The sequence below is a fragment of the Chlorella variabilis genome (genome assembly GCF_000147415.1).
Source record: "Chlorella variabilis unplaced genomic scaffold CHLNCscaffold_2, whole genome shotgun sequence".
Classification (NCBI taxonomy): domain Eukaryota; kingdom Viridiplantae; phylum Chlorophyta; class Trebouxiophyceae; order Chlorellales; family Chlorellaceae; genus Chlorella; species Chlorella variabilis.
The window spans coordinates 1963225-1990406 of record NW_005435086.1 but is presented as its reverse complement, the minus strand read 5'-3'; the positions used below and the strand labels follow the sequence as shown (position 1 = coordinate 1990406).

At 67.0% G+C, this 27182-nt stretch overlaps 10 protein-coding genes across 10 annotated transcripts in view; 5 read left to right on the top strand and 5 right to left on the bottom strand.

The window, feature by feature from the left end:
- Positions 1-688, bottom strand: part of CHLNCDRAFT_138086 (hypothetical protein) — a gene marked incomplete at both ends in the record, with an annotated part of 4478 nt that extends 3790 nt beyond the window's left edge. Inside the window, 2 exons of the mRNA XM_005851225.1 lie at positions 55-323; positions 599-688. Coding sequence (XP_005851287.1) covers positions 55-323; positions 599-688 — 359 coding nt within the window. The remainder of the gene's footprint in view (positions 1-54; positions 324-598) is intronic.
- A 740-nt stretch (positions 689-1428) lies between these two features.
- Positions 1429-3277, top strand: CHLNCDRAFT_33911 (hypothetical protein). The gene is made up of 4 exons (XM_005851519.1): positions 1429-1846; positions 1960-2143; positions 2269-2409; positions 2534-3277. Exons 1-4 carry the CDS (start codon positions 1752-1754, stop codon positions 2750-2752), a joined length of 639 nt encoding a protein of 212 aa, XP_005851581.1. The 5' UTR covers positions 1429-1751; the 3' UTR covers positions 2753-3277.
- Positions 3278-3327: 50 nt separating this feature from the next.
- CHLNCDRAFT_138084 (hypothetical protein) lies at positions 3328-8706 on the bottom strand (the record flags this gene model as incomplete). Its single annotated transcript, XM_005851224.1, has 14 exons — positions 3328-3656; positions 3775-3910; positions 4093-4191; positions 4343-4426; positions 4569-4774; positions 4911-5025; positions 5211-5693; positions 6302-6520; positions 6643-6745; positions 6976-7060; positions 7203-7520; positions 7656-8160; positions 8413-8492; positions 8643-8706. The coding sequence occupies 14 exons, from the start codon at positions 8704-8706 to the stop codon at positions 3328-3330; spliced, it is 2826 nt and encodes a 941-aa protein (XP_005851286.1).
- Positions 8707-8807: 101 nt separating this feature from the next.
- On the top strand, positions 8808-10880 carry CHLNCDRAFT_33910 (hypothetical protein). The gene is made up of 8 exons (XM_005851518.1): positions 8808-8985; positions 9194-9223; positions 9365-9466; positions 9690-9798; positions 9946-10029; positions 10189-10321; positions 10465-10518; positions 10663-10880. Exons 1-8 carry the CDS (start codon positions 8851-8853, stop codon positions 10724-10726), a joined length of 711 nt encoding a protein of 236 aa, XP_005851580.1. The 5' UTR covers positions 8808-8850; the 3' UTR covers positions 10727-10880.
- Positions 10881-11285: 405 nt separating this feature from the next.
- Positions 11286-12587, top strand: CHLNCDRAFT_138082 (hypothetical protein; the record flags this gene model as incomplete). Its single annotated transcript, XM_005851517.1, has 5 exons — positions 11286-11297; positions 11499-11836; positions 11953-12043; positions 12168-12299; positions 12435-12587. The coding sequence occupies 5 exons, from the start codon at positions 11286-11288 to the stop codon at positions 12585-12587; spliced, it is 726 nt and encodes a 241-aa protein (XP_005851579.1).
- A 495-nt stretch (positions 12588-13082) lies between these two features.
- CHLNCDRAFT_138081 (hypothetical protein) lies at positions 13083-15880 on the bottom strand (the record flags this gene model as incomplete). The annotated part of the gene is made up of 11 exons (XM_005851223.1): positions 13083-13235; positions 13388-13510; positions 13643-13774; positions 13929-13952; positions 14085-14150; positions 14304-14405; positions 14621-14681; positions 14803-14955; positions 15141-15188; positions 15350-15552; positions 15761-15880. 11 exons carry the CDS (start codon positions 15878-15880, stop codon positions 13083-13085), a joined length of 1185 nt encoding a protein of 394 aa, XP_005851285.1.
- Positions 15881-16691: 811 nt separating this feature from the next.
- On the top strand, positions 16692-18045 carry CHLNCDRAFT_56773 (expressed protein). Its single transcript, XM_005851516.1, has 4 exons — positions 16692-17037; positions 17159-17547; positions 17662-17700; positions 17788-18045. The coding sequence occupies exons 1-4, from the start codon at positions 16853-16855 to the stop codon at positions 17832-17834; spliced, it is 660 nt and encodes a 219-aa protein (XP_005851578.1). The 5' UTR covers positions 16692-16852; the 3' UTR covers positions 17835-18045.
- Positions 18046-18061: 16 nt separating this feature from the next.
- On the bottom strand, positions 18062-21116 carry CHLNCDRAFT_18995 (hypothetical protein; the record flags this gene model as incomplete). The annotated part of the gene is made up of 10 exons (XM_005851222.1): positions 18062-18270; positions 18414-18555; positions 18721-18864; positions 19072-19394; positions 19497-19618; positions 19807-19969; positions 20156-20323; positions 20505-20639; positions 20780-20904; positions 21016-21116. 10 exons carry the CDS (start codon positions 21114-21116, stop codon positions 18062-18064), a joined length of 1632 nt encoding a protein of 543 aa, XP_005851284.1.
- Positions 21117-23585: 2469 nt separating this feature from the next.
- Positions 23586-25855, top strand: CHLNCDRAFT_33905 (hypothetical protein; the record flags this gene model as incomplete). The annotated part of the gene is made up of 8 exons (XM_005851515.1): positions 23586-23716; positions 23863-23923; positions 24098-24206; positions 24357-24465; positions 24665-24734; positions 24916-25087; positions 25291-25416; positions 25596-25855. Exons 1-8 carry the CDS (start codon positions 23604-23606, stop codon positions 25853-25855), a joined length of 1020 nt encoding a protein of 339 aa, XP_005851577.1. The 5' UTR covers positions 23586-23603.
- An 858-nt stretch (positions 25856-26713) lies between these two features.
- Positions 26714-27182, bottom strand: part of CHLNCDRAFT_138076 (hypothetical protein) — a gene marked incomplete at both ends in the record, with an annotated part of 2351 nt that continues 1882 nt past the window's right edge. Inside the window, one exon of the mRNA XM_005851221.1 lies at positions 26714-27136. Coding sequence (XP_005851283.1) covers positions 26714-27136 — 423 coding nt within the window. The remainder of the gene's footprint in view (positions 27137-27182) is intronic.

The window sequence follows — 27182 nt, the reverse complement described above, 5'->3', positions numbered from 1 at the left end:
CTGCGCCCCGCCTCCCCGCTGCGCCCCTCCGGCCCCTCCTCCTGTTCATCATACTCCTCCTCCTCCTCCTCCCCCTCCTCCCGCTTCAGCCCAGCCGCCACAGCGCCGCTGGCCGCCGCCTCCTGCCCCTCGCCGCTGCCGCCCTGGCTCCTGCTGCGCTGGCTGGGCTCCCCGCTGGCCTCCTCCTTCTGAGCGTTCTCCACCATCGCCACAAATGCCTGCGCCGACTGCAGCTGCTGGGGTATGGACAGGTAGGCCTGCTGCCTGCGGAACAGCGCCTCGCATGCCTCGCCCTGCCGGCCGCCGCCCACCGTCTGGGCCACCTGCAACAGGGGGAAGGGGAGGGCAGAGGGGCAAGGGGGCAGGGGAGCAGGTGAAGGGACCGGTGAAAGGGGCAGGCAGTACCACACAGCCCATCTTGTGTCCAGACCAGAACAGCAGCGATGCGGTACGGAGTGCACAGCTGTCGGGATGGCAGGCCGGGCACAGGCGGACCCAGCGGGATGCGCTTGCTGCTGTTCGGCACAGGCAGTGGGTGCCTCAAGGGGCCAACAATCGTTCTTTGCAGGCCACAGCAGGTGAAGGCTGCTGCGCCCACCTGGGCCCAGTCCTGGCCGTGTTCGTGGAAGGCGGCAAAGAAGCGCGCCGCCTCATCGGGCGCCCACGCTGCCGGGCCCCTGCGCGTCATGGCCGCGCCCCGGCCGCTGGGCGTTGACGCTGCACTGCCCCTGCTTAGTAGGGCTGTTCCAAGGCCTGCAGGGCAGGCAACGCACACAGCGTGGCAGCAGGAGGCGTGTCAGGCCATGCGGGGTACGCAGGCACTCTTGACAGGCGGCACCAGGCGGGAGCCAGAGGCTAGGTGGGCAGAAGGCGCTGCGCCTCGGCGACCCGGCCCATCGCAGCCCGCACTAGCTGCTGGGACGGTGGGGCGAGGGCGCGGGAAGGCGGAGAGCGAGAGCCAGCACGGCGGATTGCGGTGCCCAAGCCACTGGAGCCCCCGACCCCCTCAGCAGCCCTACCAATACTCTCAGCGACGGGCGGCAACACAGGGGCCCGGCGCCGGCCAGCATCCTCGGGCCTAGGGTGCAGGGGCCTGACCTCACGCACACCGCCCGTGGGGGCGGAGCCCAGTCACGCAGGATTGACGCACCCGATCCCTGGAGCTGGGCGGAAGGCTGGTGCCGGGTGGCAGGCTCTGGAGATGCTGCTGGGGATGGCGGGCGGGAGAGGCAGCAGGGGCTGATGGCAGGCTGCCGCAGGGATGGTTGGACCGCCCAGATGGCTGGGGTCTCAAGGTTAAGGAGCTGCGCCTCTGATCTAGGCTGCTATTTCACAGTTCGCATGGGCCTGCTGTGCTTCGCTCGAGGCCAACCCCGCCGCAATTTGGCCTTGCCCTGCTGTGTTCTGGCGTTGCCAAGCCTATCTTCTGGCGTTGCCAAGCCTGGGGAGAGCTGCTTCGGCGTCCACCCTCGCTGGCCAATAAAAGTGGCCGCTTCAAGCAGCAACCTCGAGTTCCGGCCCCAAAGCAGCCGGCTTGCATGTGCTGACGGCCCTGTCAGCCACCGCCCGGGCCCCGACCGCCACCCAGCCGCAGTCCATGCAGAGCCCAGAAGTTCAGGCTGAGCGCTGCCAGTAGGCGGCCCCTGCGGCAACCTGCATCGTTATCCAGCACCAGACCGCCGGCCCAGCCGCGGCCACCGGTCATCCCCGGTTGTGCTCGCCCCGCCGCTGCCCCAACACCCTACGCCGCCATGCCGCACCGTGTGGGCGGCCCCGTGCCCACGGTCTCGAGGTCTGGCCGCGAGAACCAAAAGTATGGCGAGGACGGCGAGCGCCTGGTGGCCGGGTAAGCCTGGGCACTTGGCATGGCTTTCTGCGGCTGCCCGTGGCCTGCCGCAGCTGGTGGTGTGGGTATGGTAGTGGCTGACCATGCCCGCCCCCGCCCCTCCGCTCCCGCAGCTCCATCCCCGTGCGCTTCACGGCGGGCGTGGAGGGGCCCGAGGGCGTGGAGGTGCTGCTGATCACCAGCCGGCGCGGCAAGGGGCACGTGTTCCCCAAGGGCGGGTGGGAGTGCGATGAGGAGCTGCGCGACGCGGCGGCGCGCGAGACGGTGGAGGAGGCAGGCGTGCGGGGCGAGCTGGAGGTGAGGCTGCCGCGCAGGCAGCAGGCGGCAGCCTGGCCATGCAGCACCGGCCCCCAGGCTTGCTGCGTGAGAGCTGCCTTGCACGGCATGCCCACCACAGCATGCCCCCCTCCTGGCTTGCACAGGAGCCCATCATCGGCAAGTTCCCCTACTCCGGCAAGGCCGAGCGGCAGCAGGCGGGGCGCTGCGTGGCTTACCTCTTTGCCATGCACGTCTCTGAGCTGCTGCCCGAGTGGCCAGAGGCCAACCAGCGCAAGCGCGAGTGGGTGAGTGAGCCAAGGCGGGGCGTGAGTTGCCAGAGGGCCTAAACGGGCCTGCCATCTGGTTCTGGCTGGCCAAGCAGCATGCTAACTTGGCGCCCGCCGCACCGCACCCCCTACCCCGCTGCAGTTCTCGCTCCAGGAGGCGTGCCGGCGGTGTCGGTACGAGTGGATGCGTGAGGCGCTGCTGACCTGGATGCGGCGCAGGGGCTGGGAGGCCGCCGCCGCGGCATGTCAGCAGCAGTGTTGCGAGGAGCAGGCGGCAACCTGTGCGGCAGTCATGGCCACCGGCCAGGTGCCTGAGGTGGCTGTGCCGCAGGCGTATGAGCGCATCGCCGTAAGGACTTGAAACCAGCGCCGCAAGCCGGACCTGGGCGTGATCGTGACGAGGCCTGGCTCCTGCGTCTGCTCCAGTCCCGCCGCTTCCGGCCTGCGATGATCGCTCTGGCAGGCGCAGCGGCTTGCCACGCGTGCGTGGGTGCTCTGTGACGCCCCGCTGATTTCAGCCCAGGCTGCCTTTGGGTTTGGCCCCAGCCGAAGGTTGATTTCCGCACTGTTTCCCCGGCGCGCCAATGTGCGCCTGTATCCCATTTGTTTACGCTCCCTTTGCTACTGTTGATCTTTGTACCCTCCTTTGCAGCACTTGTTTTTCATCACGCTGTACGCTATCCCAACCTACCACACGCCACTCGCCCCCGCCCTCGCCTGTGTCCCTCTCAGCAGCTCCGCAGCTGCCTCTCAATTCACACCTGCTAACTTGCTACACATTGCGCCTGTTTGTCGTATGCTTCCTGGCTGCCAGCCCGCTGTGACAGTGTGTTTTTGCACTTCGGGCGCTTCCACCAAACCTGCTCCTGTGAGAGATGAGCAACCAGTTCTGAGGTTTCAGCGCTGGCGGCAGAATGGCTCACAGCTGTGGTGTGGCTACAAGTGGTGGTGGTGGTGGAGGTGCGAGTGAGTGGGCGAGAGGCGGGGTGCAGAGGCTGGCGCCTTCTCCTGGCCATTGCCGGCCCCAAGCGCAGCGCCGCCTGCCTCCCCCTCGCCTTCCTCTATCGCCAGCGGCAGCACCTCAAACACTGCCTTGGTCTGCAGCTGGTATGCCAGCTCCTCAGAGGTCAGGCGCACGCCCCGCCGCTTCAGCACCCGCTGCAGCCAGGTGAAGTCGTGCTGCGCGGCGCCCAGCCGCACCACCGGCTGCAGGTTGCCCATGACGACGGTGTGCAGGGAGGGCAGCGCCAGCAGACCTTCCACGTCTGCGGCAGGGCGGGGCAGGGGCAGTGGGAGGCTGTGCATGTGGTGGCAGGCGGGTGGACCGTGCAAGCCGACTAAAAGTGAGCCACAGGCCTGGCCTGGGGCCTCCCCGCCACTCACCTGCCCCCGTCATCTCCAAGCGCCGCGTGAACCCCGCGGCGCATCGAATGGGGCTGCTGCCGGCGGATGGCATGCCGCCGCCGGGAGACGAGCGGGCGCTGCTGCTGCTCTGGTTGGCCAGGTACAGCGCCTCCAGCTGCACAAAAGCGGCGCCAGGGCGCCAGGCGTGGCCACAGTTACCATGGCATGGAGCCACTGGGCGCGCACAAACGGCTGAAGCTGCACACAAACTGGAGTCTGGGACCGACGCTGCTGGGCAAACAGGATGGCGAGGCGGGGGCGCTGCTCGGACACCAGCCGGCTGCCAGGCCTGCCAACCTTCTTGGCTTGCAGCAGAGCGGAAGGGAAGGCTGCGAGGTGGTTGTTGCCCAGGTGCACTTGCTGCAGGTCATGGAGGTAAGGGCCAGCTGGCAGCTCCTGCACACAGCAGCGGTTTGGCATAGTTGGTGAGGGTGACATATGCTCGCAGCGCTGGGAGGTTGGCAGGGAGAGCGTGCTTGGTGCCATCTTTTCGCAGCATGAGATGCCACCGTTTGATCTGCCTAGTAAGCGCCTGTGCCGTGCTTACCTCCAGCTGATTGCACATGAGGTCCAGCCTGGTCAGCAGGCTCTTATCGATGACCTCAGGCGGCAACGCCTCAAGCCCCACGCCCTGCACACGCCGCAATGAGGAGAGGGCAGCCAGCCAGCCAGCCAGTTCCTGTGTGGGTCACCTGAGCGACTCCCCACCTGAGCAAGCGACTCCCCACCCAAAGCGTGCCCTGGCAATCCAGGGCCCCCCTTGATGGTTCCACCTGCAAGCGCATGCCGCGCAGCAGCTTGAAGGGCCCCAGCCAGTCCCAGCGCAGCAGCTGGCGCTGCTCCTCGTGGAAGCCGCGCCCGATGACGTGCAGCCCCTGCAGGTTGGCCGCCAGCGAGGTGGGCAGCTGCAGCGGCGTCTGCGTCACAATCCACAGACACTCCAGCTTGGTCAGCCGCTCCAGGCCGGGAGGCATCACATCTGCAGGCGCGAGGGTAGGCGGGGCAGGCAGGCGGGTTGCACAAGGCATGCGGCGACGGGAGGGCGGCATGGTAGGGCGCATGTCGCTCGCTCGCAGCGTACGGCAAGACCAGCATCCCCCCGCCAGGCTTCTCACAGCGTGTGTCCGCGGGCAGAGCCGGGTCCCACAGCAGGTAGCGCAGCTGGGTGAGGGCGCCCAGGAACTGCGGCTCCGCCACCACAGGCAAGCGCTTCATCTTCAGCGCCGTCAGCTGCACAGGCGGGCACCGACGGGGCGCATCCGGCCAATGAGCAATACAGCATCTGTCGGCTGCCGTGCTGGCCTGACCGCAAGCAATGCTGGCTCTCCGTTCGGCAGGCGAGGGAGTGGGCGCCCGGCAGCCCACATGCAGCAAGCTGTGCGCCTGTTGCACGCCACAGCTGGGCAGCCTCCCACCTGTGTCAGCGTGGACATGGCATCCGGCAGCGCCTCGGTGGGGGGCACCACGGAGCGGATGGGGTAGATGAGTGCCAGGTGGCGCAGCTGCTGCAGGCCTGCCGCCGCAGCTGCCGCCGCCGGTGCCAGCGGTGCGGGGCGCGGCAGCAGCAGCAGGGACACCAGGTCCTGTGGCGGCGCCTCCTCGCTCAGGCTGAACCTGATCTGCAGGCGTTGGAGGCTGGGGAGGCGGTGCAGAGTGCGCGCCGCCGCCGCCGGCTGCCAGTCGGCTCCACCGCGGCAGAGATACACCGTCTCCAGCAGCGCAAACTCTGCGGCCCATGGCGCCATGGCGCCAAAGACGGAGGCAAGGCACAGCGGCCCGCTGAGGCGCAGGGAGCAGAGCGTGCCGCGGTGCGCCGCCGCCTGCCGGCCCAGCCACTGTGAAAGCTGCTGCTGCTGCCTAGCATCATCCATGGCCAGAGGGATGTCTGCATCGATTTCCTGTAAGCAGTCAAGGTGGGCGGTGCACTGTCTGAGGGCTGGCCACCGGCGGCAGCAGGCGGGGGCTGGTGGCGCGAGCGCCATTAGGCTCCCAGCGTCGGCATCGGCAATGCCATGTCGCACAGTGCACAAATAGCCGCAGAGTGGGCTCAATTGGGTTGGCTCTCGCGCCAGTTTTGGGCAAGCGCTGGCGACGAAAGAGATCACCTGAATAGCGGCATTTTGCAATGCGCGTTCGCTGATCAGCTGTGGGAGGTGCTCTTCCCGCACGATGAGGCGACTCCCACACTCCGACAGGGCCATCTAACCCGGTTGAGCTGCGCAACCCTCTAAAAATTGCTATTCGGGGCCATGCAGTGTTGAGCGATGCATCGGGAGCGATGAGGGAGGTTGGGCAGCCAACCCGGCGGTGCCACCCGGGCGTGGGCGCCGGCGGCGCAATTTCGGTTGCCCCGCGCCTTCCCTTGATGTGGAACAGTTGAGCTGGCACAGCAGATTGCGGCAGAATTTACATGACAGCAATCGACGAGGCATTCCAACATGGCCCTGAAACGGTCCCAGCGGGCATCAGGCAGGGAGGTTGGTCAGGGGTCAGCCGCCTCCCCCACCTTCTTGCCGCCCTCCTTGTGCGCATTAACTGCCGCTATAAACTGGTCCAGCACTTCGGGCAGCTTGATGCGCAGCGCAAAGGTGGCCAGCTTGGGAGCAGCCGCCGTTGCAGATGCGGCGGCGGCGGCCTCCCGCGCAGCCCCGTCCCCCTCCTCCTTCTTCCCCGCAGCGCCCTCCTCCGCCGGGACGGCGGCATTGACGCATGCAAAGGTGGCGCCCTGCAGCAAGCACACAGGCACAGCGGGAGGTCGGCACTGCTTCGCCACCGGGTGGCACATACGACCAGCCGCCGCTCTCCACCCCACTCTGCCATTTCCCGGCCACCACACCACACACCCACCTTGCCGCCCTCCATCTTGGACACCTGCATCTCGGCCCACAGGTTTGCATTCATGAGCAGCCGCAGGTTTCCCTTCTGCCGCATCACCAGCCGCGCCTGGCCGCTGCGGCGTCGAAAGAGGGGAGGGGCAGGCGCAGGCAGCAGTGGCAGGGTCAGGACGGCATCGGGAGAGGCCGCCAGAGAAGTCGCATCTCCCGGCTGTGGCGGCGGAGGCCCAGCCCAGCACGGCAGCACACACACAAGAGGCACCTCGCGGGGAGCACAGCTGCGTAGGCGCCCAAACAGGCGGCACCAGGAGAAGGCAGCGTGGAGCAGCACATGCGCGCTGCAGACCTGGGCGCCAGGTTGACCCGCATCTCTCCACGCCCCCGCTCCCGCCACTGCTTCAAGGCATCAAACTCAAACAGCGCGCCCTCCCCTGCACCCAGCCAACCAGAAGGCCCATTGATTGGCCGCCAAGCCAGCCTGGGGCGCTGACCATGCCCCGTGCTGGCACCGACGGGCTGGAGAGGCCACTACACTTGGCGGCAGCAGGGGCCTCCTGCCCCCCGCCTCCACACCTGAGAACACCGTGCGCTCATCCTCCTCCCCAGTGGTCACCGACTGCTCCCCGGGAAGCTCCACCTTGGCCGACGCTGCTGGCGCCGTGCCAAAGATGGGCGTGCCGGATGTGGGAGTCGCCCCAAACAGCGAGGCGCCGGTGCCGGCGGCACTAGCGGCAGCTGCTGCGGGCGCGGCATCCCCTGCCGCCGCCGTGCTGCTGGCTGCCGCAAAGCTGAAGCTGGGGGCGGCGGTGGTGGTGAATGAGAAGATGCTGCTGCTGATTGGCGTGGCGCTGGCGGCCCCAAATGAGAACCCGGCGCCGCTGCTTGCCCCAACTGCAGGCAGGGGACGAGCCAAGCAGCAGTAGGCAAGGGCTGCATCTGCTGCCGACCAAGAGATGCGTGGCAGCACCCCAACACCTGCACAGAGCAAGCAAGCGTGCAGGAAGAGAGCGACTTGCAGCTGCTCACCCAGGGAGCCAAAGCCGCCCGACGCGCTGCCAAAGCCAGAGGTGCCAAACGCGAGGCCGCCAGCAGCGTTGGCAAACGCGCCAAAGCCGCCACTGGGCGCCGCGGGCTTTGCATCTGGCTGCTGCTGCCCTGCTGCCGCGTCCTTCCCCTCTTCCTTCTTGTCCGCCGCCTGCTCGCTGCTGGCCACGGCAGCGCCCTCCTGCGCCGTAGCAGCTGCAGGCTCGGTTGCCGCCCCGGGCTCGGCTGCTGCTGCAGGCTGGGCCTTGCCCGCCGCCGCGGGCGTGGGTGCCGGCGTGCCGGCCGCGCCAAACAGGGACACTTCGGCAGACGGGTTGGCTGCTGCTGCCTGCGCTGCTGGCGGTGCGGTGGTTGCTGCCAGCTGGATGCCGGCAAAGGGGTTGGCCTTGGCGGCGCCGCCACCCTCACCCCCACGTCGCGCCTTGACAATCTTGCGCTGCTTGATCACATCCTCGCTGGCCCTCGCAAAGTTGCTGGGGTCCACGGCCTGCAGGGTCCGGCGCAATGCATGAGCGCCGCGGCACACACCAGGGCAGGCGAGGCGTACGTCGCGCTGCACTAGAGCGTGCGCAGGCGGTGCGCGGCGGGTGGGTCGCAGCCTGCTGGTCAACCTCCTGTGTGCGTGGCTGTCCCAGATCACCAACCAATCAACACTTCTGATGGCAGGGCAGCACAAGGGCCCCCAGGGGCGGCAGCCAGGCGAATTACAAGAACTGCGTGGGCGGGAGACGAACCCCACCTGCTCCTCCTCGTCTGATTCATCGTCCTTGGTCAGCTGCCGCTCGCTGCCGCGCTTCTTGGCGCTCGGCTCAAGGTGGTCTGCACCGGGGCAGGCAGGAGCGAGCAACGGTGAGTGGGCGGCGCGATCAGCTGCCGGCAGGCCCACCCCAGGCGCCAGGTCGATTCCCCAGGCACCGCCTCTGCACCTGTGGGCCGCTTGCCGCTCATTTCAATAGCATCCACGCCCACCAACTGCACAGGCGCGGCCCAGAGTGTTGCACTGCGGCTTTGGGATGTGTCCATCCAGCATCATCGCCGGGGGCTCCTTTCGCAACTCCTAGGGGCAGTACATCCAGCTCAGGCATGTGTACGGCCCCGATGAGGTGAGTGATGCCTCTCCCGGTGCCATCGCTTGTCCCATCGTCGTCGTTTGATCACTCAGCTCACACCAATCGCCATGGCTGCCGCCCTCACCCAGAGCAAGTTCCTCATGGGCACTGCCCTCGTCTCCAAGAGGCTTCTGGCCTCGCGCCGGGCCATGGACATGACTACCCGGGCCGCGTTCACCCTGCCTCCCCTGCCCTACCCCATCGTGAGTGGGCGGCATGGATCGGCATGGGCTAGAAGCTTGTGTGCACACATCGCCCCAGAGCCTCTGGGCCCCTGGGACCCTGCCCTGTGCCCAGATGGAGGCAATGCGCCAGCTTTGTATGGGCCGCATTGCGCAGCAAGCATCTTGCCAATTTGCTGCCGTCGCCGACGTCAACCCTACCACCCTTGCTGGCGGCGCCTGGCTGCAGGATGCTCTGGAGAAGAAGGGCATGTCCAAGGTGTGTAGGGGGGTCGTGAGGTGATGAAAGTCTTGCTGGGCAGGGAGCCGGGGCGCCCTGGCATGCCCAAAACCAGCCAGTCGACCTCCAGTGCCTCGGGCCTTCAGTTTGCAGCGGCTTGGTTGCCTGCCTTCCTTGCAGACCACCTTTGAGTTCCACTATGGCAAGCACCACCAGGCATATGTGACCAACCTGAACAACCAGATCGCGGGCAAGGACCTTGAGAGCCTGTCGATCGAGGAGGTGAGACGAGGTGGCGTGGCTGGCGGAATCTGCCACATGCGGCCATCTGTTGCGCGGCATGGCTGGCAGGCTGTCATCGGCCTCCGCCAGCAATGGATGTGCTGCGTGGTCCAGCACGACATAGCCGAGCCAGAGGGTTGCCCAAGGGACGGGTGAGCAGTCACTCCGAGCGTGGCAGCGCACCATCCTCGCCCCACCACCGGGTCGGCCTGTGGGCGTGCAGGTCATGCTCAAGACCTTCAACGGCGGCAAGCCCACCCCCGAGTTCAACAACGCCGCCCAGGTGGTGAACCACACCTTCTTCTGGGAGTCGATGAGCCCCAACGGCGGCGGTGAGCGGGCCAGCAGGCAGGGCGGGGGGCTGGCCATGCAGCCCCGGCCGCTGGTGGGTGGCCAGCCCCCAGGCGCGAGCGCTGCACGCGAGTGCCGCCGCTGACAGGGCCCTGCCGGCTGTGTGCCCGTGCTGCCCTGTACTGCAGGCAAGCCCAGCGGCAAGGTGGCTGAGGCCATTGAGAAGGACCTGGGCGGCTACGACAAGTTTGTGGAGGCCTTCAAGGCGGCGGGTGGGTGTGGGTCACGGGACAACACGTCATGTGGGGCTGGGCGGTGCCAGCGAGCCAGCACAGCGAGCTGCTCCTTGCGCCGCAAGAATGGGTTGGCTTGGCCCTGGCCCCCTCCTGTTTCTGTCAGCTCATTGCTTCCCCCGGCTGGCTGCGCCGCAGGCGCCACCCAGTTTGGCAGCGGCTGGGCGTGGCTGAGCGTGAACAAGGAGGGCAAGCTGGAGGTGACCAAGACCCCCAACGCCGAGAACCCGTGGTGCTACGGAGCCACTCCTATCCTCACCATGGATGTCTGGTGAGTGAGAGAGGGCGGCTGGGCACAGCGCGCACACCGGCGTGCCTGGCTGCTGCTGCCCGCCAGCCAGCAGTGCGGCTAGTAGTGGCTGTCTGCCCCTGCGCTGAGCTGTTCCGGTCTCCCCTCCCCCTCCCCTGGCGCAGGGAGCACGCCTACTACCTGGATGTCCAGAACCGCCGCCCCGACTTCATCACCAAGTGAGCCCCCGCTGCCTGGCCGCATGCCGCCTCGCTGCGCTTGCCTGGCGGCGGGAGTATCAGCGGCGTCGCCTGTGTCTGCCTGCGCGTCTCCTCACGCTGCCGTTTTGGCTAACATCCCTCTCCTGCCCCTCCCCTGAGCAGCTTTGTGGACAACCTGATCGACTGGGACCGCGTGGAGCAGCGCTACCTGGCCGCCACCAAGTGAGGCGGGCGCCCCGCCGCCCCTCCCCACGCCACGACTCCATGCACTGCGCACCATGCCACGATACCAACCACCCGACGCACTTGTCCTCCGATTGTTGTTCTGAAGCATTTGATTCTGCTTGCAAGCAAGTGAGAGTGTAACATCCGAGAGAGGGTGTGCGACAGGCTAGCAGAGCAGGAGGTTTGGCAGGTGGTGGGCAGGGAAACAAGCTCAGGTTTTCAGACGAGGTGCTGAGAGGACAGGGCAACAGTCGTGGTGTCAGCAGGACTCGGGCGAGCCACCAGCCCCAAGGCGGGGGTCAACCTGGGAGGGCGGCAGTGTGCTGGCGGCAAAGCGCTTGCCGGTGGGCGGGGCTGGAGCGCTTGTGCGCCTCCACGCCATGTGCCCTACAAATGGTGGGTTGAGCCATCTTCCAACTCTTCCGATTGACTTGGGGCTGTTCGTCCGGACGATCAGGCGGGGAGAGATTGCAAGTTCACGAGTCTCGAGTTCTGATGGTCTAGATCACCACTGGCAATCGGCTGCGACATCCGGAAGTGGCTGCAAGTGCCTGGGAAGGATGCTGGTCAAGGTGTGAGACGCGGCACCTGCCGACAGCACACGCCAGCCTTGTGTCCGGCACATCTGTCGCATGGCGGGTAGCGTGGCGAGTCTTAAACGCCACACGGCTGAAAGACGCCGCCTTTCTCTCCTCCTGTTCACCCTGCACTTGAATCGCCAGGTCTCTTGGACTCCCAGACCCTTGCCCATGGCCTCCTGCGGCTCCACGCAGGGATGCATGGGAGCTGGCAGCCGGCAGAGGAGCCCCCAGGCAGCTCCCCGGTGCCTGCAAAGCCTGGGCGCCGCCCGGTGTGTGGCCAGCAGCGCCGGCGCCACCCGCCCACGCGGCACGCGCTCGACAGCTGCAGCCAGCGGCAACCAACCGGCGGGGCCCAGCAGCAGCAGCAGTAGCTCCAGCGGCAAGCCCAGCGGCCTGGGCGTGGGCGTGCCAACCCAGCATTACTTTGCGACGCGTCAGCAGCCCACTGTGGTGGGCGGCACCGGCAACTGCGGCGGCAGCTGCACCACCCGTGCGCTCGTGCTGTACACAAAGGGGCTCGAGTATGCCAGGTGCATGAGGGGCAGGACTTCATGCTGCTTGCCTGCTCAGCTGTGCCCCTTTTCCGCGCTGTTGGTCTGGGATGGCCCGTCCACACCGCCCCGCTTCCCCGCTCCCGACCGCGCAGGAATGAGCAGTGGGACGTAGCTCGTCGCGTGTTTGAGAAGACGGTGCAAGAGTGCCCGGCATTCGTCAAACCCTGGGTGTCGTGGGCGCAGGTGCGGTGCTGCACTTGACTCCCTCCAAAGATCTTTGTGTCGTGCCCTGTGGCGAAGCCTGTGCCCATCCCAGCTGTGCCACCAACCCCGCCCTCCTCACCCCACGCACCTGCCCATGGTGCAGATGGAGAAGCGCTGCATCCCTTGCGGCGACGACCGCCGCTGGGCCAACTGCCGCACCGTGCTGCAGCGCGGCCTGCTGCACAACCGCGACGCGCCGGCGCTGCTGCAGGCCTGGGGCCTCATGGAGATGCAGGTGAGAGGGCACGGGGTGGGGCCAGGGGCAGGGCGGCAGCCGGGCTGCTTCAGCTTGCGGGGCACCTGGCTACCCCGCTGCAGCCACGCCAAACCCTCATGCGCAGCCGCCTCTGCTCCTGCCCTGCCTGTGCAGCGCGGCAACCTGCTGGGCGCCATCCTGCTGCTGGACCGCAGCGCCGCGCTGGAGCCCCGCAACCGACCTGTGCTGCGCTGGAAGCCGGTGGTGGAGGCGCGGCAGACGGTGGGTGCGCGGCGCGGCCCCAAGGCACCACCCGACAGCAACTGATGCACCGGCTGGCCCTGCCCAGCGTGCTCCGCCCCCTCTACCCTGTCCATTCCTCGTGTGCGCCGCTGCTCCGCCGGCGCAGCTGCGGCAGCACCCCATACACCCTTTTAACCTCGATGCTTGCCCCGCATCTGCCCTGCTCACCTGCCTTGCCGAGAGACGCTGTTTTGCCCGTCGCTGTAAGTCCTCCCGCTGTATGATCCTGCCCCACTGTTTGAAGCCCGCCCCATGTCCCATGCGCACTGCGTTGAGCACTGTTTTCCCTGCCCCCAACCCGCTTCTCAAGTGCGAAAGAATGTTTGCATTGCGCCTGAGTGGAGATATGGAAACATACACTGAACATGTTGTAACAAGAAGGTGGCAAGAAAGTATAGGGGCAAACCGCTGGGGCCTTGATGAATACAAACGCAGCAGGGGCATGCAGTTGTGCAGCATCGCAATAGATGCCGTGCAGAATCGGTACACAGTGGGGTACAGCAGCAGGCCCACCGCATGTCACGCCCACTTGCTGCCCAACAGCGCCGCCACTGATCCCCAGCCGCGCAGGCCGGCCGGCACTTCGCCATCAAAGCCAAACGCCCCCAGTGTGGCCGCCACTTGCGCCAGTAGGATCACAACATCCACACAGATGAGCACAATGACGATCACCTGCGAAGGGGCAGGCAGGCAGGCAGGGCAGGCAGGCAGGCAGGCGCTCAGTTCAAACGCCAGTGAAGCAAAGTGGGACCCAGCCGCGCGCCAGCTGCTCAGAGCCGGCCGCCGCCCCCTCCCGCGGCCCCACGGCAGCAGCAGGGCGCCACCTCGAGGAAGTCGGAGTGCTGGGCCTGGCCCTGCAGGCGCAGCATGTCCAGCAGCTCGTGCAGCAGGCCCAGGCGTGCGTTGAGCACCTCGATGCGGTCCTCCATCTCCAGGTAGTCAAACACCTGTGTGTGGGTGTGTGGGTGTGTGGGTGAGGGGGCAGCAGGAGGTGAGGGAGGCGGGCAGAGACGACGGGGCGCAAGGCCTGGCCCCCATGCCACCCCACCCCCCCACCCCCAGCGCGCAGCCCCGTGCACCTTGTCATACACGCTCTGCATGTGGTCCCCGACGCCCGCCTCCCAGAAGTAGTCGGGCGTGTCCAGCACGCTGCCCAGCAGGTTGAGGGAGGCCTGCTCGATGAACACGCGCCCCATCAGCTTGGCCACCGCCTGGCGCGGCACCAGAGGAAGGGGGCGGGTGAGAGCCTGGGCGAGAGCAGAGCGCGCTGGCGAGCAGGTGCAGCTGTGCGCACGGCAGGCCACAGTGCGGCGACAGCACTCAGCAGCGGCAGGCGATGCAGGTGTTTCCAGGCGGCTGCAGCACCCCCACCTTATCTGAGATGCGGACCTGCATGCAGGTGCAGGGGATGGGGTGCACGTCAGCCAGCAGGGAGGGCAGGAGGCGCGGCACCGGGCAGAGAGCAGCAGCAGGCTGGCCGAGCTGCCTGGACTTGGCGGCAACCGCAGCGGTGCAGCCCACCTTGCCCTCCCGGGCCAGCGCGATGGGCAGCTTGCGCGTCACCTCGGCGATAGAGAGCGCCCGTTCCTGCGCAGACGGGTGGCGCAGCCGTGGCTGAGCAGGGCGGGGCAGGTGGCGCAAAGCGACCGCTGCCCCGGGGGCCCTATACCCACCCGACCCAGCTGGAAACCTCTGCAGGAGTGAGACTGCTGATTGCTCAGACACCAGGCAGGGCCGCACCTCGAGCACGGATAGTTTGGTGGACTGGGAGAGGGCAAAGGAGATGCTTAATTTCATGAGGTGCAGGTCGGCCATGGTCGGGGACAGGGTGAGCAGGTCGTTCTGCACACAGATGAGAGGGGTGGACAAGAACGGAGTTCGGGAGCAAGCACACAAGGAGCTCTGGCAAATCAGGCATGGGTTGGCCTGGCCGGTAGCGAGCGAGCACGTGATTCGGGCGCGTCTCCGCAAGCCAGAAGGTGTGGCAGATGCGGCCCGGGGTCCGCGCTGCGCCAGCCCCCGCAGCGCGCCTGGATGCTGGGCTTGGAGTAGGGTACCATGCGGAAGGCAAAGGTGTCGCGCTCAACCTTGGCCCTGGACAGCTTCCCCTCCTCATACCTGCACACCCCACAGCGGGCAGCCGGAACAGGTCAACCAGGCGGGCAGGCTGGCAGCCGGGCAGGCCACCGGCCAAAGACGCGAGCGGGCCAAGATAGCGGCAGCGCTGGCCGCTGCTCACGGCTTCAGTGACTGCTCCAGTATGCTCGTCTCCTGGGCTGGGCTCAGGTTCCAGAAGCAGGCGACCCCAAAGTCGAAGAAGCAGACATCGCCCGCCACCTCACCCGTCCTCGTCACGTAGCGGGTGAAGAGCACCTCGGGGAAGTCTTCGCACCTGCGGGGAGGCCCGTATTAGGCAGACAAGGGTCGGGCAGGGCTTGACCAAAACGTGCAGCAGGGCGTGTATGTAAGGGAGGCTTGCAGGTCGGGCAAGGCAGTGCATCTACAGTCCATCGAGCAGCCTGCCGTCTCAGGTGTGCCACTCACAGCCCGGGTGGCTAGCTGCCCCCGCCTACTCACGTGTGGCCGCTGCTCTCCAAGTGCTCCCGCAGCCCCTTGAGGTCATAGCTGCAGGCATCAGGGCAGCGGGCAGCAGCAGCAGCGTCAACCATGGCTGGGTGGGCGTCGGCGCCAGCGGGATGTGCCGCTTCAGCAGGCCACCCAGACGCCAGGGTGCGGTGCTCCCATGCACACCCCACCAGGCAGCATTCGCAGCCCTGGTCCCCCACCTGTTTGCGGTGCAGTAAATAGTGATGCGCCCTATCACAGCCGGGTCCTCTGCCCCCAGCGACAACAGCTCGTCCTCCCCTAGCAAGCTGTCGCGCGGCGAGTGGTTGATGGTGGGCACTTCCAGCGCCGACAGCTGGCCCTCCTCCAGCAGCGCCACAAGCTTGTCGCGGTTCTTGCGCAGCTGGGCGCTGGTGAGAGGCACCTGCATGCAGGCAGGGTGCATCAGGATTGGCATGGAGCGGGGGAGGGAGGACAGGAGGGTGCACATGCTCAGGACGGCAGGGCTGCGTTCCAGCGGCATCCGTGCTTGCCTCTGGCGGCAGCAGTGACGACCGCCGCTTCAGCAGCTTGCGCAGCAGGCCCGCCTCGTCTTCCCCTTGGGGTGGGAAGCTCTGGGAGTGGGAGGCTACACCCGGCAGCGGCAGCTGCGCGCGGCCGCGGCCCACAGGGCGGGGCCTGGTGCCGCCGCTGCCACCGCCGCTGGTGGACGGGCCCTCGGGCCCCGGCCCGCCACTGCCGCTCCGCTCCATGCCGCCGTGACAGACGACTGCGCGCTGCAGACGGGGGGCCAGGCCCCAGCCAGGGCAGGGCAGTGCGCAGCGCAGGGCGGCCTCAAGCTATCTCCAATGCAACACTGGCTGAGCGAGGTGATAAGGGTGATCGATGTGCCGAGCAACGACGCCTCGCGCGGAAGAAGGGGTGTGCCCAGCAGGACAGGCATGCCTAGGCAGGGTCTGAGCGCCTCCTGCATTGTCTACTCTCGTCACATTGTTTGCAGAAGCTGTAGATTGCTCTGGAGAGCGCTGCTAGCAGCCGTCATGTCCTTGAAGGACTCCCTTAGCATCCTGAGCAAGCGGTGGCAGCGGGAACCCGTGAAGCAGGCCGACTTGGTGAGCCCGGGGCTGCGGGGGGATGGGGTTGCGCCGCATCACCGGCTCGGCGACGGCGGCGGCGCGGCGGCGCGGGCCAGCGGGCGGGAGGGCGTTTTGCGTGGAGACAAGCATCTGACGTCCTAATCTCCCGCACTCTGCCTCCCACTTGCGCCTGCTGCAGCAACTACTCAAGGCGGTAGCCTTCTTTGTGGGCAGCATCATCGTGTCGCGCAATTTCGGCGACGCGTTCGCAATCTAGACAGCATAGAATGTTGAGCTTGATTGTTGAGCGAATGTAACCCCATACACACCACCCGTGCCCGAGCCCCGCCAGTAGTGGATGGATGGTGGAGGAAGGGTGTCAAACGCTGTAGTCTCTCGTTCATCCAGCGCTGGCGCCCTGCCAGCTGGGCAGGGAACAGGCATCTCAATTGGGCATCTTTCGGCTCATGCTTGGAAGAGTGAATTTAGTTGAGGTTGCTGGCAACATTGGAGCCACTCTGGGCGACCACCTTGCTGCCACAGTCAGCGGAGGAGGTCACTTGCTTCAGGGGCGCTCCCCGAAGCACCGCGCAAGCTCCAGAAGCACCGAACCGGCGATCAGAGCCATCACACTGAGCGGCAGCCGGCATGGCTGGCGATGAAGCAGCCGCGCCGCCGGCCGCGCAGGCGGCGGCGCCGCCGCGCACGCCTCTCATTACGTGCACCAAGCACGTCAGCCAGACCCCTCAGTACCTGTACATGTGCACGAACAACACCTCCACCTTCAAGAATGAAAGCATTTTCAAGTCGTCAGACGGCTCCCTGCTGTACAGGTGGGGTGGGGGCGACATTGTTTGGCATGACGCCTGCATTGACAGGCGTACCGCCGAGCCAAACGCCTGCATGCCGTCCATGCCTGTGTGTGCCGAATTCCCTGCTGCCTGCTGTGTGCAGGCTGCAGAACAACAACGGCATTTTCCGGGAGAACAAGGTTTTGACCGACGCCCAGGGCAACGTGGTGCTCACCGCTAAGAAGTTTCCGCTGAGCCTGGCCAAGTGGACCATCTGCTCCCCCAGCGGCACCGTGCTGGCCAAGACACGCACCATCTCAGGCATGGCCAAGTATGCTGTGGAGGTGGACGTGCCGTCCGCCCGCATCAAGCCCACCTTCACCGTATCGCCCGACCTGAGCAACAGCCAGGTGCTGATGTGGCAGAATAACGGCAAGGGCAAGGAGGACACCACGATGTGCACCGCGACCTATGGCGCCAATGTGGCCCTCGGCCTGGTGTCGGCGGCGGTGCAAGACTGGACTTACCACATCGTGGTGGAGCCCGGCGCAGGTGGGGCGGGCAGGGAGGAGCCTGTGTGGGGATGGAGGAGCCTGCGCGCCTCATTGTGCATGTGTATGTCACACTGTGCTCCCTCTAAACCCCAAAAAGAGAATGTGCCTGCAGATGCGGCGCTGGCGTGCTGCTTCCTCATCATCTTTACAGGTGCGTGGCGCTTGCCAGGCTGCCTGCATGCGTGAACTCAGTGGGGTTACAGTCCTGACAGCCAGCTGCCTTCCCCGTCTGCTGCAGACTTGCTGGAGTGGAATGCCCTGGGCGGTGCCTTTGGCATGAACTGAACGACTGCATCACCAGCTGCCACAGCCATGATTCGTGCAATAAATTATAGCCTTCCTGCCAGCCCATCCAATGCTGGCGATCGTGCCATGCCCTACTTGTACACCCTCCTTTCACCATTCCGCTTAAACACGCATATCAGCTCTGCCCCAAGTGCTCTTCTTTCATTCTTGTTTAGAATTACTCAACTCCGTACTAAATAGAACTAACTGCATGCCACTCTGAGCAGTTATGGGCCTGCCGGCTCATGCGCCGCGGGGGCCTTGCCGCCGCCGTCGCCGTGTTCCGTCGCTTGCGCAGCCTCTGACCGCTGCTCGCTGTCCTCCTCCAGGTCCTGAGTCAGGTCTGCCAGCGCAAACGACCGCTCCACCGCTTTCTTCCACTTGGCATGCCGCCGGCTGGCCGCCGCTGCCGTGATCTGCGGCTCAAACAGCGTGCCTCCTGCGATCGCCGCGGCGGGGAGAGGCGCACACAGCGCACAAGTGCAGCATGTCAAGCCTGAGGATGAGCAACAAGGTGTTAGCCCTGTGCCTGCCTGCGCCCTGCCACCCCAGCGCCACCTCAGCGCCGCCTCGGCCCACCCGTGTTGTGCTTCAGGTCCTCAAACGCCTCCTCAGCAGTCCAGAACCCCACCCCAATGCCCGCCGCCAGCGCCGCCCCCAGCGACGTCGTCTCCATGTGCGCCGGGCGCCGCACCGGCACCTGCAGGATGTCGGCCTGCATCTGCAGGAGGGCACAAGCAGGGCACGGCATGCAGGATGGATGGGTGGAGATGCGGGGAAAGGAGACATGCCAAGGAGGGAGACACGCGGCGGCATGCCCTGCTGTCACACGCACACGCGGCCGCGACGGCCTGCTGCCGCACTCAAGGGCCTGCCGCCGCCACACCTGCATCAGCAGGCTGTTCTGGCTGGCGCCTCCGTCCACAAACAGCGTGCGCAGCTCGCTGCAGTCGGCGTCCTGCTGCATGGCCAGCAGCACATCCAGCGTCTGGAAGCAGATGGCCTCCAGCATCGCCCGCACAATGTGGGCCTGCGGGCACAGCGCGTGGGCGAACAGGCGGGGCGCGCGGCAGGCGGCAAGAGTGGGTGAGGCGATGGAGCAGGGCCAAGCGCGGGCATGCCAGCCAGAAATCAGGAAAAACAGGAGCCTCAGGCAGCAGTCGGCGGGCAGGTGTCTCGTGGCCTCCCCTGCGGCCCGCCACGCCTGCCCTGCCAGCCCCGCCACCCCAGCACGCACCTTGGTGCTGTACTGGGTCAGCCCCACGATGGCCCCCCGTGCGTCGTCGCGCCACCAGGGCGCCAGCAGGCCGCCAAAGGCGGGCACAAAGTAGACGCCGCCGCTGTCGGGCACCCCCGCCGCCACCTCCTCCGAGTCTGCGGCCGAGGCGATGAAGCCCAAGCGATCGCGCAGCCAGCTGATGCCCTGCCCCGCGATGGCGATGCTGCCCTCCAGGGCATAGGAGGGGGCGGCGCCGGCGCCCAGCTGGAAGGCCAGCGTGCTCAGCAGGCCGTGGCTGGACTGCACCAGCTCGGACCCCGTGTTGAGCAGCATGAAGCAGCCTGCGGGCAGCGCCGCGGAGGCAGGGGCGGCTGGCTGGTGGATGAAGGGACAGGCCGGCTATGCAGCCGAGCTCCCGGACAGAGGGAGGTATGGCGGCGCACCTGTGCCGTAGGTGTTCTTGGCCTCGTGCACCGCGCACCGCTGCCCCATCATCGCCGCCTGCTGGTCGCCCAGGCAGCCCGCGATTGGCACGCCCTGCAGGGGCCCATCCACCGCCACGGTGCTGCAGGGCGGGCAGGGCGGCGTGGGGAGCGCAGGTGGGGAGGTGGAGGGCACTCCCGCTGCTGGTGCAGACCCTGCTGTTCGAGCTTGGCGACAGGCCCGTGCATCAACTCAACATCCCGCCCATGCCTGCGCTACCGCACAGCCCACTGCCCTCCACCCTGCACCCCGCCCACCACCCGCCCTCACCCGTACACCTCGGCGTTGCTGCGGATGTCGGGCAGCATGTCGGGGCGCACGCCAAACAGGTGCAGCGTGGGCTTGTGCCACGTCAGCGTCCGCAGGTCCATCAGGTTGGTGCGCGAGGCGTTGCTGGCATCGGTCAGGTGCAGCCCGCCGCCGGCGGCGCCGCCTGCGCGGGGCAGACGGGCAGCGTGAGCGTGGGCAATGGGGCGCACGATGGCAGGCACATGGGAGGAAGGCAGCCGGCGCCGGCCCCGAGCGGTTGGCGCCCGCGCAAAGCCGGGCTGCTGGGAACAGCTGGCCGCTCCCGCAACGCCGCCGCCACCACCACCAAACTTCCCACGCCCCCGATCACAATCACTCCATGCCACAGGCGCACCTGTGAGCTGGTAGATGAGCCAGGAGTCGACGGTGCCAAACATGCAGCGCCCCTGGGCGGCCGCCGCCGCCACCGCGGGCGCATTGTCCAGCAGCCACTTGAGCTTGTAGGCGGAAAAGTAGGTAGAGACGGGCAGCCCCGTGACTGGAGCAGCAGGCACAGCAGGCGGCAGGGGGCCAGTGTCAGGGAGGGAGGGAAGGCTGGCAGGCAAGCTGCCTAGCAGTGCAGCGCCTAAGACGGGCCGCAGCCCAGCCCGCTGTCCGCTGCCCAGCCCAGCCTTCCCTCTCCCCCACCCAACAGCAGCAGAAGGCAGCGTCTGGCCTACCTGGTCGGAAGTAGTCGTTGCTGCCCAGCTGCTCCACCACGGAGCGGCAGATGGCGGCGGTGCGGTTGTCCAGCCACACAATGGCATTATGCAGCGGCTGGCCCGTCTGCCGGTCCCACACAACGGTCGTCTCGCCTGCAGCGGGCCCAGGCCAGGAGCCGGCACGCCATGCACGGTCTATGCCAAGCGCGGCGCCAGCAATCCAGCGGCGCAGCAGCCCGCACTCAGGCCAGGGTGGCCAGGCATGGCCTCAGCGACAGTGTTCGCTCGCTCACGCTGGTTGGTTATGCCAATGGCGGTGACAGTCAGGGCACCATACTGCTCCAGTGCAGCAGTCATGGTCTGCTGTACCGCCTCCTGCACGCTGCGCCAGATGGCCAGAGGGTCCTGCTCCACCCACCTGCGGCACGGTGCACGACCGAGGGGGGCAATCCATAACTGGCGGCCTGGTGCTGCGAAAAAGCAATACAGGACAGGCATGCCAGCACCGGAGGCCTCAGGCATCACCCACCCGGCATGCGGGTAGATCTGCGGAAATTCCACTTGGCTGCTGGCCAGCGGGCGGCACTGCTTGTCGTACAGGAAGAAGCGGGTGCTCTGGGTACCCTGCATTGAGGCAGGCATGGTGCGTGTGTATTTGTGTTGGTCGTGGTGGAGATGGTACACCATCAGCCTAGGGGAGCCAGGCTTAGAGCCCAGGCAGCTGTAGGGACGCATGCGCGGAGCAGCACATCCCTGGCTGCAATGCGGGGGTGCACATCCAGGGCTTCCGCAGGCCGAACCTGGTCGATGGCACCGACGCACTCCATGGCGGCGATGGCGGACTGCCCGCCGTGTGCGACAAAGCAGGCCGGAGCCCGTGCACCGTCTACTGCAATGCAAGACACGGGAGGCACCAGATGCATCCTCTCCATCACATTTCACGGAAGGCCATGCTGCTGCGCAAGCTAGGCAGCGGGTGGTTGGCGGCAGCGGTGGCGGCGGGGCAGCAGGGTCTGCAGCGCTCGGTGCCCCGCACGATTCCGCGGCCTACGCACACGCTCCCGCAGCCTTTGCAGCCAGCTTTCCAGGGGCAAGCACGCTGTCGGGCTCGCCTTTCGCACTTGCCCAAAACTCAATGGCTTGCCGTGTCAGAGCTAGCGCTGCAGGCCAGATGGAGATAACGCACACACAACACAGGAGGAAACGCTGCGATGCCGGTTGGCGCCATGTTGGTTTTTCTTCTCGGCAAGGCAGCCCTTGGGATGCAGCCATCGGCTGCACCATTGCGAAAATCGATCATTAGCAATGGCAGTAGGCAGGATGATGCTCTCAGGCAGCCGTGCAGCGGCCCAGCGGCTGCTACACAGGTGAGCCCTGGGGCTTGGCCTCCAAAACAAACTCCCATTGCACCAGTGACTGCCCTGCTGGACCCCCTGACGCAATCTGCATTGCCCCCATTGTGCAGCCTGGCTGGCACGGCGTATCGCTCCGCTGCTCGGTCACTCTTCAGCGGCGTCGCCGCCAGGTGGGGCCGCCCCGTCCCACTCCCTGTGGTGTCCCTGCCTGCTGTGCGTGGCTGAAAAATAGGGGACTTCATGGCTGTGTAGTAGTCTGCCAATTGCGTGTTCAGAGAGGCACCCTGATGTTGCTGCGCAGGCGGTCGCTGCCGGTAGCGGGCAGTCGCCTAGCAGGTGCGCACTGCTGCTGCTATTGCTGCCATGCCCATTCTAACCAAAATTGTGTGCATTCTGACCTTGAACGCTTCAATATCAGAAGCAGAAGCAGCTGGCCAAAAGCTGGGCTGCCACCCGGCACGGGTGTGTGTAGGGTGGCGGGGGCATGCCATCGCCGTGTCTGCGGCAGCAGCAGCGGAGGAGCCCGAGCCCCGCTCCTATCCCTACGCGCCACAGAATGTGAGCTTGGCAGCATGAGACAGCCATTTAGGCGTGATGGCAGCAACAACAGAGACACGTTGCAGATGCTTTGTGCTGCAGCATCATCCAGAACTGTGCATTTCCTTGGTGCCACCCCTGCTCTTCTACAGGTCACGCTGGAGCCCCGCCAGGTGTCGGTGACCAGCTCTGGCGGCACTCCCGCCGCCTTTGCTGGCGACCTGCTGGTGCTGGGGGTGACGGAGGAGGCGTTTGAGGTTGTGGGTGAGGCGCCTTGCAGCTGTGCATCGCAAGCTGGCGGCGATGCTCAGCCACTTGGCAGGCACACCACGGTGCCTGCAGAGGGTGCAGCAGAGAGAGCGCGGTTGGTGTGGTTACCAGCATCTTGAACGCCTGCTTGGGCCGCCGTGTGCCCTTGCGTGCAGACGACAAGCCCAGCATCAAGAGCGAGGAGCTCAAGGAGCTGGATGGCCAGCTGGGCGGCGCCCTATCCGACATTGTGGCGCTGCACGAGTTCAAGGGCAAAGCGGTGGGCTGCGCCGCCGCCTGCCCGTGCATGCTGGCCGCCTGTGCCGCCTGTGCCGCCGAGGCAGGAGCTGTCGTGCAGCAGCTGATCACCTGCCTGCTGCATGCGCCCTGTGGCCTGCAGGGCAGCAGCCAGACGGTGCGATGCGGCGGGCAGGCCCGGTTTGTGACGCTGTATGGCCTTGGGCCTGCCGACAAGGTCAAGGTTGCGTCGGACTGGGGCGCCTCCCCCTTCCAGACCTTTGGCGCCACCATCGCCTCGGCGGCCAAGGCCAACAAGGCCAAGACCGTGGGCGCGGCGCTGGTGGGCAGCACACTGTCGGGTGCGCCACGTGCTGCCGTTGATGGACCCCCCCCACACACACACACACACTTGCTGCTGTGCCCTGGCCACAGAACTAGTGCTCGCGCCATGTGCTGCGCAGAGGCGGATGCTGCGGCGGCGGCAGGCAAGGCGGCCAACGGCATCGTCAACGGCGCCTACGAGGCCACGCGCTTCAAGGCCAAGCCCAACCACTCCACCCTGGAGTCGGGTGGGTGGAGATGGAGAGGGGGGTGCCCACCGGTGTCAGCTGTGCCTCCGTGCCCTCCTCTGCGGCACGTGCACAGCCGATGCGGCCCTCTGGCGGATGCTCGCTGACCCCTGCTGCGCGCTGCTCCTGACCCCTGGCTCGCGCGCTGCCTGCGTGCAGTGGAGCTGATGTTTGGCGGCGAGGGTGCCGGCGCCGCCATTGCGCGCGGCAAGGCGCTGGCGCTGGGGACGCTGGTGACTCGCTACCTGGTGGAGGCGCCGCCCAATGTCTGCACCCCCACGTGCGCATGGCAGCCAATTGCAGGGCGTGCAAGGGGTCCAGCCATGGGGCAGCCCCACCCCCTCTCAATGCGCCGCGCCGCTGCCTACGCTGATCATCGCCGTGGCTGCTGCTCCACTCACAGCTGGTGTGTGCATGCTGGTGCAGCCACCTGGCGGAGGCGGCGGCCAAGATTGCGGCGGAGGCGCCGGATGTGATGAAGCTGGAGGTGCGGCGGAGGCGCACATGCTGGCATGCAGCTCCCGCCGCTGGCACATGCCATGGAGGATGGGAGCGAGGGAAGGTGCCGGCCAGGATGGCAACGGTCCACGCAGCCAGGAATGCGCTGACGTCGCGCCGTCGCTGCCACCGCCCTCGTTCCTGCTGCTGCCGCGGCCCGCAGGTGCTGGAGAAGGCGGAGTGCGAGGCGCTGGGCATGGGGCTGTACCTGGGAGTGGCTGAGGCCGCCGACGAGCCCCCCAAGTTCATCCACCTCACATATACACCCGGGGGTGCGCTGCGCTGCGCTGGGCTGCGCTGCGCTGGGCTTGGGTGCCTGCGGTGTCGATGTACCGTGCCGCCGGCCGCTTGCTGGCCAGCCCAGCTGCCCAGGGTGGCAGACGAGGCATCGAGCTGCTGCGTGCATGCGTGTGTGGGTGCAGGAGAGGTGAAGAAGAATGTGGCGATTGTGGGCAAGGGGCTGACCTTTGACAGCGGCGGCTACAACCTCAAGGCGGGGGCCGGCTCCATGATTGAGATGATGAAGTTCGAGTGAGGGCGGGGGTGGGGTGTGCGCACCTGGTCTGCGTCTGTGTGTTGTGGTGTGTGTGTGTGGTGTGAAGGGAGGAAGCACAGCTCGGCTGCTCATCACATGCGCGGCAGAGCTGCCTGCGGCCAGTCCAGCATGACCAGCTCCGGCCTGCATCCACCCAGCTCACCTGGGGCTCCTCATAACGCTGTGTGCCTGCAGCATGGGCGGGTCGGGCGCCACGCTGGGAGCTGCCAAGGCCATCTCTCTGATGAAACCAGAGGGCGTGCAGGTGGGGTGGCGGTGACGTGGTGAAGAGTGCATGTGTGTGTGTGTGGGGTGCGTGGCTGCATGCGGTGTGCAGCTGGGTTGAAGAATTGCGTGTGTCTGACTGCTACACATTGCTTGCACCATCAGCGCCAGCGCTGCGTGAGCTCACCACCCGCCCCGCTCGCCATCTGCCTGCCTGCCAGGTCCACTTCATCATCGCCTCCTGCGAAAACATGGTGGATGGGCGGGGGCTGCGCCCTGGGGATGTGCTTGTGGCCAGCAACGGCAAGACGGTCGAGATAAACAACACAGACGCGGAGGGGCGCCTGACGCTGGCCGACGCGCTGCTATATGCGCAGAAGCAGTGCGGCGCGGGTGGGTGAGGTCATCGGCGGCGCTGCGGTGGTGCAGCGCAGGGGCGAGTGCGGTGGTGGTTGGGAGAGGCTGGGGTGTGAGTGGGCTGGTGGCCTCTTGCTGGGCACATGCTGCACTGCAGCCCTCTGCCAGCTCATGCGGTCTGCCTGCCTGCCGGCTCCTGGTCAGATGATGACTCATCCTCATCTTGCGCTGCCCTGCAGAGGCGATCGTGGACATTGCCACGCTCACCGGCGCCTGCATGGTTGCGCTGGGCGACGGCGTGGGCGGGCTGTGGGCCCCCAGCGACGACATGGCGGCGGGCGTGGGCGCAGCGGCCAAGGAGGCGGGTGAGCCTGGGGCCAGCGCCGCGCCGAGCATGCGCTGGCCACACCCGCTCTGTCCTCCAGGCCGCTCCCTGCCCACCACACTGCCTCGCCCTGGCCCCATGCCCCCGGCACCCCCTCCCACCACCCTCCACACACTCCCTCCCCTGGGGGCCCCACACTCTCTTCCCCGCCCGGCGCAGGCGAGAAGCTGTGGCGCATGCCGCTGGAGGAGAGCTACGGCGAGCAGCTGAAGAGCGGGATCGCCGACATGCGCAACACGGGGGCGCGCCTGGGCGGCGCCATCACCGCTGCCCTCTTCCTCAAGGAGTTTGTGGATACGGGCAAGGTGCAGTGGTGCCACCTGGACATCGCGGGGCCGGTGTGGCAGGAGAAGCAGGGCGGCGCCACCGGGTTTGGCGCGCAGACGCTGGCAGAGTGGGCGGCCGCGCAGGGGCGCTAGCCGGGGCGCCCACACCGGCGCGCGAGGAAGCCGCGCCCCACGGCGGCGGGAGGCTGCCCAGGAGCTCCTGCTGTACCACCCACCCATTATTCTTGCCCCTCGGGCCTCGCCCATTTCAAGTCTTCACTCTGTGACACCATTGCTCTGGCACTTGACTGTACGGTTGCATGCGTAAGAAACAATTGACGGTTGGGGAGTTGCGCCCTCAGCTTGCAGAGCTGGGCGCAACGGCGTGCAGCTGTGGGGCGGCTGGGCAAGAGGCCGCGACAGGTGCCGGTGCAGAAACAATGTGCAGTGTGCCGGCAAAATGGGGGAGCGGCGCAGCGCGTGGCACAGGGCAAGAGTGCACGGACTGGCGCCGGCGGAAAGAGGGGGGCCTGAGGGCCGGGAGTGTTTGTAGTGTTAAGATATGCGCTATGTATGTGTATGTGGCAGGCAGGCCGGAAGGGGATCTGTACAAGTATGGTCAGAGTTGGGGGGTGGCAGAGCCAGGAGCAGCAGCGGATTGAATGTGCACACGGGCGGGGCAATGCGCCGTGTCACCAGTGGACGATGAAACAGTGGGCAGATGCGGGAGCAGAGGCGGAGAGGGAGGGAGTGAATGGGCGGCGGGGAGCTGGAGCTGGTGAAAGAGTGGAGGCGGCGAGCCGCACAGGAAGGGTGGGTGGGTGGGGCAGGCCGGGTGGTGGCGTGGCGGCGGCTGGGCGGCAGCAAGGGGCGCCAAGCCAGGCAGGAGTCGAAGCTAGGGGGTTTGTTGAGTTGTGGAGGGGTACGGGGCAGCAGCGAGCGGTGGCAAGTGGCACGGCGCGGTGGCACCAGCAGGCGGGCAGCGCTGCGGGCGCGCCGCCGCGTGGCCCGCTAGTCTGCCAGCCCAGCCAGCTGCACCACGCTCCTCATCAGCGCCACCACCGCCGTGTACTGGCGCTCTGCGGCCATCGTGGACACCAGGCGCGCCTGCTGCTCCTGCTGCGCCCGGATGGCGGCCGCCACCTCGGGCGACGCGGCGCAGCCTGCGGCGGCCAGCACCTGCGTGGGCTGCGTGTGCGCCGCTAGGTACCTGCCCACCAGCTCCTGGCACAGGCCCGCTGCCGCCGCCTGCGGGGTGCAGGCCGCCGTGATGAGCTGGCTGTACAGCTGCATGCTGTCCACGGCGGCGGCGGCGGCGGCGGCGGGCGGGGCGCAGGGGGCGGCCGCGTGCCGGCCGCCGCCACCCAGCAGGTGCATCGCGCCGTGCAGCGGCGCGGCGGCGCGGCCGCCGCCCGCCTGCACCACCGTGGGCTCCTCGGAGGCGGCGGCGGGGGGGCGGTGGCGGTTGGGGGCGGGCTGG

What these genes read in the sequence shown, in the direction of transcription:
- CHLNCDRAFT_33911 (XM_005851519.1), top strand. Translation starts at nt 1,752, where the DNA reads ATGCCGCACCGTGTGGGCGGCCCCGTGCCCACGGTCTCGAGGTCTGGC. An exon ending in GCGTGCGGGGCGAGCTGGAG is followed by an intron (nt 2,144 to 2,268) that starts GTGAGGCTGCCG and finishes TGGCTTGCACAG; the next exon opens with GAGCCCATCATCGGCAAGTT. An exon ending in ACCAGCGCAAGCGCGAGTGG is followed by an intron (nt 2,410 to 2,533) that starts GTGAGTGAGCCA and finishes ACCCCGCTGCAG; the next exon opens with TTCTCGCTCCAGGAGGCGTG.
- CHLNCDRAFT_33910 (XM_005851518.1), top strand. Translation starts at nt 8,851, where the DNA reads ATGGCTGCCGCCCTCACCCAGAGCAAGTTCCTCATGGGCACTGCCCTC. An exon ending in CTCCCCTGCCCTACCCCATC is followed by an intron (nt 8,986 to 9,193) that starts GTGAGTGGGCGG and finishes GCCTGGCTGCAG; the next exon opens with GATGCTCTGGAGAAGAAGGG. An exon ending in GATGAGCCCCAACGGCGGCG is followed by an intron (nt 9,799 to 9,945) that starts GTGAGCGGGCCA and finishes CCTGTACTGCAG; the next exon opens with GCAAGCCCAGCGGCAAGGTG.
- CHLNCDRAFT_56773 (XM_005851516.1), top strand. Translation starts at nt 16,853, where the DNA reads ATGGCTGGCGATGAAGCAGCCGCGCCGCCGGCCGCGCAGGCGGCGGCG. An exon ending in GACGGCTCCCTGCTGTACAG is followed by an intron (nt 17,038 to 17,158) that starts GTGGGGTGGGGG and finishes TGCTGTGTGCAG; the next exon opens with GCTGCAGAACAACAACGGCA. An exon ending in CGTGGTGGAGCCCGGCGCAG is followed by an intron (nt 17,548 to 17,661) that starts GTGGGGCGGGCA and finishes ATGTGCCTGCAG; the next exon opens with ATGCGGCGCTGGCGTGCTGC.